This window comes from Urocampus carinirostris, chromosome 13 (assembly GCF_059441175.1).
Source record: "Urocampus carinirostris isolate Australia breed hairy pipefish chromosome 13, RoL_Ucar_1.0, whole genome shotgun sequence".
NCBI lineage: Eukaryota > Metazoa > Chordata > Actinopteri > Syngnathiformes > Syngnathidae > Urocampus > Urocampus carinirostris.
This window is the reverse complement of record NC_142361.1, coordinates 38,530,557-38,540,420: the sequence shown is the minus strand read 5'-3', so window position 1 is coordinate 38,540,420 and position 9,864 is coordinate 38,530,557. Positions and strand designations below refer to the sequence as shown.

General features: G+C 43.3%; 1 protein-coding gene and 1 pseudogene across 1 annotated transcript; both read left to right on the top strand.

Annotated features, from left to right (window-relative positions):
• Positions 1–787: 787 nt before the first annotated feature.
• mea1 (male-enhanced antigen 1) lies at positions 788–7,824 on the top strand. Its single transcript, XM_088351926.1, has 4 exons — positions 788–918; positions 3,710–3,938; positions 5,598–5,703; positions 7,394–7,824. Exons 2-4 carry the CDS (start codon positions 3,723–3,725, stop codon positions 7,546–7,548), a joined length of 477 nt encoding a protein of 158 aa, XP_088208052.1. The 5' UTR covers positions 788–918; positions 3,710–3,722; the 3' UTR covers positions 7,549–7,824.
• LOC148354503 (U2 spliceosomal RNA) lies at positions 6,490–6,620 on the top strand (annotated as a pseudogene).
• Positions 7,825–9,864: the final 2,040 nt, after the last annotated feature.

Below are 9,864 nucleotides of genomic sequence, written 5' to 3'. Positions count from 1 at the left end.
GTGTTTGTATGGATTTTTTTCTGCGTTTGTTCAATGAAACATTTAAATCATGATAATAACAATAATAAAACACATTATTTTTTGTTTTAAATGTTATTGAAAAAGACAAAATCGAATTAGTTGCCAGGGAACAAACCAAAATAAAAATGCTCATGATAAATAGAGACGAAATGTCCTGAGTGATCAAAATGGAGTTGCAAATATTCATTTTTAAAAACAAGAGTGGACTAACGAGAAAACAGTGTCCAACTAAATAAATAAACGTGAAAAGTCTCCATAAAATACAGTGGGACCTTGGTTGTCGCGGTTAATGGGGACCAAAACCACCCGCGATAAGTGAAAATCCGCGAAGTAGCGGCGCACCTTTAAAAAAAAAAATTATTGTTATTATTTTTTTAAATTATTATTCTTTTTTAGACCCGGTTAATGGAGACCAAAACCACCCCCGAAAAGTAAAAATCTGCGAAGTAGCGACGCCCCGTCAAAAATGCTTAAAAAGAAAAAAACATTTTTTTAAGAAAAAAAACACAAAAAACTTTTTTTTTTTTATTATTTTCTCATCTCATCTCATTAGCTGCACCGCTTATCCTCAGTATATTCCATATATTTCAGTTTATTTTATTATTATTAGTTTTTTAGGCCCGCAAAGCTCTGAATCCGCGAACTTCGAAGCGCGTAGTAGCGAGGTCCCACTGTACATTTATCTTGTCAAAAACCGCCGAGAATCCGCGTGAGGAGGGCAGCCACTGATAGGCAGGCCCCGCCCCTCCTCAAACCGTGAACACCGATTGGCCAGCAGATACGTTCCCATGACGTAGGCGGAAGTTTCTCTGCGCTGACGTTATCGCCGTTGTAGCTGCTAGCAGCGCCAGCTCGTCTTTGCTGCTCACAAGATCCGCAGTTCGATCTACAAAACAGGTCATTTTTGTTTACAGATCGTTGAATCGGAGCGAACTTTATGCTTTCGTACCGCTGTCTCTCTTACCATGTGCGCTTTTTTGCTACTAACAATCATGCAAGAAGCAGAAGGATGCTTCGTCTTTTTTCCCCCCACGAAAAATAACAGCGCGTAATAAAATAGTCCCTCCACTAAAACAAAAAATTAAATATAACTGTACTATGAAAACACAGATCTATTTTTATTTGAAATTGTTTGTCTGTTTTTTTTATACGGTAGCCCCCGGGATACGACATTAATCCGTCCTAAAGGAAAGTAAAATTGTCGTATAGCGGAGGATAGAAACCTATGGTAAACAATGCGTTCTCGAGACCAGATACCCCTAATATTAAAAATTAAATTATATAATATTATATAGAACTTCTATTGTGTACCGTAGTATACATGCTTAACATTGTATACATGTAAAGGAAAAAATGAAATTCTATTTACTTTTTTGTGTGACTTGAGCTGGTACAGCGGAGTAGCAGGTGGGTGTAGTGTAGAGGAGACGGCAGCTGATTAAAAGTTTGACAGCTTACTTTTTTGGTAACAATGGTCCTGATCATTGTTTGGTTATGTTCATGCAACTTATTGTAGCCATCAATGTGCCTTCTTCACATTTCTTAACGATCGCAAGCTTAGTTTCTATGGTTATGTTTTTGCTTCAATATTTAGCATCACTGCTGGCCTGAGAGCCCATAGTAAATAAATACAGTGTGTTACATTTAGTATAGTGTTGCCAACTTGCAAAGTCTTTATGAAAAACATGAGAATATGAACTGGAGAAAAAGGCATTGTGGGATGTAGTTCAGGCAATAGCATATTGGTGGTTTCAAGATTACACCCAACAATAGTAAACCAGAATTTTATGACTTCGACCAATACCAGACGGGTATCTTAAGAGACGCAACTTGTCATTAGCATAAGTTTGAACTTTAGAAGTTTTTTATGCATGCTAAATTATTAGTTGTCAAATAGGGGGAACATGCTGGGAAGAGGGACCTAAATACCTCAAGGCGGGGTCGCCATATTCCAGGACTCAACTGTATTTAAGCTGTCCTCTTCACTTAAGGCAGAGGTGTCAAACTCATTTGAACTCAGGGGCCACACGATAGAACAAACATTCTGTCGGGGGCCGGACGAGTAGATTAAAGAGAAAGAAAAAGAGAGATAAAGAAATAAGAGAAAGAGGGAGGGAAAAGGAGAGAGGGTGGGACAAAGAAAGAAAAAAGGGAGAGATGGAGAGAGCGTGAGAAACAAGAGTTAAAAAGAGAAGTTGTGAGAGAGGGGGGAAAGAAAGGGAGAGTAAGAAAGAAATCCAAAGAGAAATGGAAAGACAGAAGGAGAGAAAAGAGAAAAGAAAGCGCGAAGGGTATGAAGAGAGAGAGAAAAGGAAAAAAAGGAAGTTAGAGCAAAAGAGGTTAAAAGACACAGAGAGAGAAAGAGACAAAGAGCAACAAAGGAAGAGAAAAAGAGAGACACAGAGAGTGCAAGAGAGAGAGAGAGAGAGTGGGAGAAAAGGGGTGGAAAAGAAAGAGAGAGAGAGAAAGAAATACAAGTACAGTGTCTTTGTTCGAGGTACCTGGCTCTGGCAACATCAAGTTGACATACTTCAACCTGCAGCTTGTTTCTCTCTTGCGCTTCTCTGAGTGGTGTCTCGCGGGCCGGATTCCATCCCTTAGCGGGCCTGATCTGGCCCGCGGGCCGCCTGTTTGACACCTGTGACTTAAGGGGACCGTGTGTAATATTTAGTGCTTCCTAATGGTGCAAAAAAAACTCATTTGGTAAAAAAAAAAAAATAACGTTGATAAATAGGCCAAAATACATTAACAAACCAAAGTTAATTTTTATAAACATTGATAGGTGGATTACTGTAAATTTCGGACTATAGAGCGCACCTGATTATAAGCCGCACCCACCACATTTTAAGAGGAAAACCGATTTTGCACATACACAAGCCGCACCTGTATATAAGCCGCATGCGCCCACATTTAAACATGTAACACAAACACAAAATGAACCCAAACCCGACTTCAAGTCCCGCGATTGAAACTAAATGTCCTTCGTTAAAGTCCACAGTCCAAAAATCACAGCCGGCAAAATGAACGGAAAATGATACCGGTACTTGTGGTTTGATGCAGACTTGCAGAGTCCGGGTCCCGTTGAAAGTGATCCAAGGAAAAAAGTGTATGTTTCCAAAGGTAAGGGTGGGAAAACTATATCAGATGAAGACATTTACTCACGCAACTCCTTTTTCTTTAACCAACTTTTTACCCCCTCTTCTTTCCTTGTCTGTCCCTCACCTTTAGCGGCCCCCACTAAAACTCGGCACCCCGCGTTTGTTCCGCCCCTCCTTTTTCGTTCACCCGTGCAAAACATATCCGAATAAGTGTCTAAAATAAATACATTACAAAAATATACAGTTGCAAATACATATTATACATGGGTTACACATATTTAAAAAGAAAGACGGTACACCGAGAGAGTTTTCAAAGCTTTAATAATAATAATATAGCTTTGACAGGGCAATTAATGGTAGCAACACTCGAGCGCCACTAGCGGCCATTAAAAAAATAAAAAAATTGGCCGCATCACTGAATAAGCGCGGGGTTGAAAGTTAGGGAAAAAAGTAGCGGCTTATAGTCCGAAATTTACGGTAATCACATTTCTTTTACATGGTGGAATTTATACAAAGTAGTCCCCGTCATCTTCGTCTGGCATCTTGCTGTTACACTGTGTTAAATTGGCGCTGGTTTGCTTACCAACCAGTGAAAACCCCGCCATGGGACCCGAGCGGGTGTTTCCGCCTTGTGAAGACGAAGACAAAACCCCCCGAGACGGCGAAGCGGTTGGGGGAGCGGCCTGGAGCGGGGGCGAAGACGATCCCGAGGCGGAGCAGGTCCCTGCGGAGGAAGATGGGGTCGGTTACTCGTACCAGCCGCTAAGCCAGGACGGAGACGAAGCGGCTGAGGACGGCGGTCTGCGGCAAAGGATGGAGGTCAGATGGCACGATTGCACTAGTTTGGTTGGGTGCTTGAAATCCTGGATTTAGAAGGGTTTTTTTCAAGGTCAGGAAAATGCTTGAATGTTGGGTGTAGTGCTTCAAAATGCTTAAGTGTTGCTATTGCCATGTTTCTTGGCAGTCTGACTCTATGGACCACGCAAGAAATGAATATTTTTTTAAGAAGCGAGTAAAAATAACACCAACACGCCTGCTCTGGTGGCGTTGTCATGTGAAGTGTCACCACCTCCCCAACTGGTCTCACCCAAGGGGACAGCTCTATTTAGAAAAACAGCTTTTTCGGCCCGGCTCACTGAGCAGAGCTCCCAAATGGCTCCTCAGATGTTTTAATATTATGCACCAAATTAGTCATTTAATCAGTTTTCCAGGAAATTCATCAAAAACAATTGAAATATACCGTAAATTCCGGACTATAGAGCGCACCTGATTATAAGCCGGGCCCACCACATTTTAAGAGGAAAACCGATTTTTTACTTACACAAGCTGCACCTGTATGTAAGCCGCATGCGAACTCAAACCCGACTTTAAGTCCTGCGATTGAAACTAAATGTCCTTCATTAAAGTCCACAGTCCAAAAATCACAGCCGGCAAAATGAACGGAAAATGATACCGGCACCTAAGGTTTGATGCAGACCGGCAGAGTCCGGGTCCCGTTGAAAGTAATCCAAGGAAAAGAGTGTATATTTCCAAAGGTAAGGGTGGGAAAAATATATATCCACTATTGTCCGCCGCGTCCACAAACAGGTCTGTCTGTTCCTCACCTTTACCCCACTTCCCATCACCCCCCATTTGTTCCGCCCCTCTTTTTTTATTCGCCCGTGCAAAACATATCAGAATAAGTCTCTAAAATAAATACAAATAAATACATTACAAAAATATACAGTTGCAAATACATATTATACATGGGTTACACACATTTACAAAGAAAGACGGTACACCGAGAGTTTTCAAAGCTTTAATAATAATAAATTTCATCCCAAATGGTGTCTGTGACAGGTAGCAACATGCTCGCAACACAGTAAACGGGTCTGGTAAAAAAAAACATACCGTATTTGTAAAAATCACGGTAAACCGTCCTCATCTTCCTCATGTGCTGCGTCATGTGCCCTTCTTTTTGCATGATGAGGGTATGTTTACGCTAATTTAATTTATGCAGTCTTCCTCGGCGCATATATTCCAGTGGTCTAAATCTTACCTTTTGTACTCGAGCGCCGCTGGCAGCCGTTAGATATATTACATAAATTGGCCGCATCACTGAATAAGCCTGCTTGCGTGGGTTTCCTCCCACATTCCAAAGATATGCATTTCAGGTAGATTGGCCGGACCAAATTGTCCCTAGGTGTGAAAGAGTGAGCGAGTTGTCTGTCCCTGTGTGCCCTGTGATTGGCTGGCAACCAGTTCAGGGTGTCCCCTGCCCACTGCCCGATGATTGCTGGGATGGGCTCCAGCACCCCCGCGACCCTACTGAGGATAAGCGGTGCAGCTAATGAGATGAGATGAATTCGTTAATACGAAGAAGAGGGGAGAAGTTGGCCAGTCAAATGAATAAAAACACTGATACCGATATCTGTCAAATAATAATCAATTTAAGCGGTGATTTGGGACCCCGGGTAATTCTGATGTCTTGTGATGCAGGTGATGGGGCTGCACCTCCCCGAAGTCCCGCCCTCAGACAGCGAAGAAGACGACCCCGAGGGCGCTGAGGAACACAGGAGCCGTGCCTCCATCCCCATGGATGACGGTCAGTCGGCATCACCCGTGCTCGACATCGGCGAGATCTACCGTAAATTCCGGACTATAAGCCGCTACTTTTTTCCCAAACGTTCAGCCCCGCGGCTTATTCAGTGATGCGGCCAATTTATGTCATTTTTCTAACGGCCGCCAGCGGCGCTGGAGTATAAAAGGTAAGATTAAGACCAGTAGAACATGGGCACCAAGAAAGACTGCAACCTCTAAGTTTATGCATACATTGTCTGTAAAGTAAAGGTATGTTCCGATAATGAGGAAGACGCCCTTGATGGCTATAGTTATGAGGAGGAAGTTGAGGACGATATACCGTGAATTTCACAATTACGGGATGCTTTTTTTCAACGAGCACGTTAAATACATTGCGAGTGTGATCCTACTAGCGTGTTGGTACCTTTCAAAGGCATGGTTTGGGATGAAAGTTATATTATTATTATTAAAGCTTTGAAAACTCTCTCGGTGTACCGGCTTTCTTCGTAAATATGTGTAACCATGTATAATATGTATTTGGAACTGTATATTTTTGTAATGTCTTTATTTTCGAGATTTATTCTGTTACGTGTTCTATGGACTAATCAAAAAGAAGGGGTGGAGCAAACGCGGGCTGATGGGAAGTGGGGTAAAGCTGAGTTACCGGTAGATCTGTCTGTTGTCGCAGCGGACAATAGTGGATATATTATTTTTCCCACCCTTAACTTTGGAAATATACATTTTGTTTCCTTGGATTACTTTCAACGGGACCCGGACTTTTACAAGTCTGCATCATACGTTTACTACGGGTATCATTTTCTATTCATGATGCCGACTGTGGTATTAGAATTGTGGACTACCTGGAGATGGAATAAGAGCTTGCTCTGTCCACTCCACGCATCGGCCCGGTATTGCAGTACCTCCGGGAACGGTGCATTCGTATTGATCGCTGCATGGCTCTGTGGCTAGGACCTTGACTCAGCCTCTTGGCTGGAAGCAAGTGTCTCGGCCTCTTGGCTTTGTAGCGTATTATGATTTGACCGATAATTGATAAAGAATATAGAACATTAAACCTTACAAAATCCCCCCACAATCGTAGAACCTACAGCAGACCTGGGCACTCCGGTCCTGGAGGGCCGTATGTTCTGCATGATTTTTGAGGTTTCTCTGATCCAATACAGGTGATTCCAATCACCAGTATCGTTAACGAGCACTTGCTAGCTTGCTAACGAGGTTATAATTTGTATCACCTGAGTTAAATAATAATAATATAATAATATAATAATTTCCTTGTATTGTCATTCTGTGTAACAATGTACACAGAACGAAATGTCGATTGCACCTGACCCGTTGTAGCGAGCCGATGCAGCCGCAGCCAACAGAGGGCGCCGCCGACCACTTTTTAAGTCTTAGGAATGACTCGGCCGGGGCGCGAACCACCGACCTCCCAGTCTCAAAGCGGGCGCCTTACCAAAGAAGAGACAACCTCAAAATCTGGCAGGACGTATGGCCCTCCAGGACCGGAGTGCCCAGGTCTGACCTACAGCCTGGTTGTGGTTAAACTTGTGATTGTGTCACAAGTTATGATGCGGGCGCACGCGGCTTATACATAGGTGCGCTTTATAGTCTGGATTTGACGGTACTCAGAGAAAGCCTGCACGTGTGGTATCTGTAAACGGTCTTGTAAAAAAACATGATTTTTTTTTATCCCGCAGCTCACGTGGAGCTGGTGAAGCGTACCATGGCGGCGGTGGCACTGCCCCTGCCGGGCGTGCCTTCTTGGGCTCGAGAGATCTCGGACGAGCAGTGGCTGGACGCGGTTCGCCGTACGTTGAACGGTCGGCGCCACGCCGGCCTCGACCACGCCTGAGTCCCGCGGTGTTCCTGTTCAAACGCTTAATCTTCTGGAGTTTTTCGGCCCTTCTCAACATGCCCGTTTCACTTCTCTCGGTCTTGAAAATTGCTGTGCTGCTCTTTCACTGTGGATATAAAGGACAGAACATGTCATCCGAGGTTTTGTAAATGATGTAAATGAACCCCCGCCTCCGGGGCTGCTTTTGTTTGGCCAAAGGCAAATTTTGGCACGATGAAATGACATGAGATACCATTCACGCAAGTCTTAATAAACATATAGTAGTCATTGTCACACTTGGGTGTTTTATGGAGGTCCAAATGTCACCTGTCTTGCACAAAACCAAGTAAAAAATGACAAACATCTCTCTGAGTTCAAAACTTTATGCTAACTCATAATGCTAACCACCGGGGTTATATATACATGCCGGGATCATCATCAAGATCAATCACAACTCCTACAATTGCCGCGGTAATTGTCTAGTACCAGATAGATGGATAGATAGATGAATAAAGTATCTAGTACCTTACTAGAATGGTGGGAAAAATGAATTGGTCTCAGGAACAGTCCTCTTATGGTGACATCTGAGCCCTTTAGTGTTACCTGTGGTGTTCCGCAGGGTTCCGTACTTGGCCCCCTTCTTTTCAGCATTTACATGCTTCCATAGAATCAATTTCCATTGCTACGCAGATGACACTCAACTATATCTTCCGATGGAGATTATAATTCACGCATTTGTTACTTCCCGTCTCGATGACTGTAATGCACTACTCTCCAGTCTCCCGAAGTCCAAAATCAAGAGCCTTCAGCTGGTACAAAATGCTGCAGCGAGGCGTTTAACTAAGACAAGAAGGTTTAATCATATTAGCCTGATTTTAGCTAACCTGCATTGGCTCCCTGTTCACTTAAGATGTGATATTAAGATTCTGTTGGTATAATACAAAATCATGCATGAGCTTTCTCCCTCATACCTTTCAGATTTAATTTCCCCCTATGTTCCGGTCCAGAGCCTTCGCTTTGAAAACGCTGGTCTACTAGTGATCCCAAGAGCCAAGAAGAGATCCGCAGGTTTGAGAGCATTCTCCATTCGGGCTCCGGTGCTGTGGAATGCTCTTCGCCCTGATATTCGATCTGCAACCTTAGTGGAAAAGTTTAAATCTAGGCTTAAAACACACTTCTATTCTATAGCATATAAATCAGGGGTGTCAAACTCATTTGAACTCGGGGGCCACACGATAGAACAAACATGCTGTCGGGGGCCGGACTAGTCGATTAAAGAGAAAGAAAAAGAGATAAAGAAATAAGAGAAAGAGGGAGGGAAAAGGAGAGAGGGCGTGACAAAGATAGAAAAAGAGAGGGAGGGAGAAAGCGTGAAAAACAAAAGAAAAAGTCGTGAGAGAGGGGGAAAAGAAAGGGAGAGCAAGAAAGAAATCCAAAGAGAAATAGAAAGACAGAAGGAGAGAAAAGGGAAAAGAAAGCGCGAAGGGTAGGAAGAGAGAAAGAGAAAAGGATAAAATGAAGTTAGAGCAAAAGAGGTTAAAAGACACCTAGAGAGAAAGAGACAAAGAGCAACAAAGGAAGAGAAAAAGACACACAGAGAGTGAAAGAGACAGAGTGGGAGAAAAGGGGTGGAAAAGAAAGAGAGAGAGAAAGAGAGAGAAATAAATACAAGTACAGTGTCTTTGTTCGAGGCACCTGGCTTTGGCAACATCAAGTTGCCATATTTCAACCTGCAGCTTGTTTTTGTCTTGCGCTTCTCTGAGTGTTGTCTCGCGGGCCGGATTCAATCCCTTAGCGGGCCTGATTCGGCCCGCGGGCCCCCTGTTTGACACCTGTGATATAAATAATCTATATTTTATGTTGATGACATGTGTATTATTTGCCCTCATGTAGGTTTTAGATGAGGGGATGGTGTCATAATAGTCTGTAGTTTGCAAGTCTTTGATTTGCGCAGCCCTTTGAGACTCTTTGTGATTAAGGGCGTCACAAAAACATGACTTGGATAATCTGATGGCAATTTAAGCAGTACAACAAATGAGACCGGCCTGGTTGCCAGGCAATATTGGACCAACTGTCACTTCCAGTGATACAAAATGCGACAAAGAGGAAGACAATGCCACTTAGCTGGTGTTAGTGGTGTAGGTTGATGCTCCCACGTTAACAGCTATAAACACTGTCTGAAACACAAGTGTCAAACAGGCGGCCCGCGGGCCAGCTCAGGCCTGCTAAGGGATTGAATCCGGGTGGCGAAACAACACTCAGAGAAGCGCAAGAGAAAAACAAGCTGCAGGTTGAAATATGTCAACTTGATGTTGCCAAAGCCAGGTGCCTCGA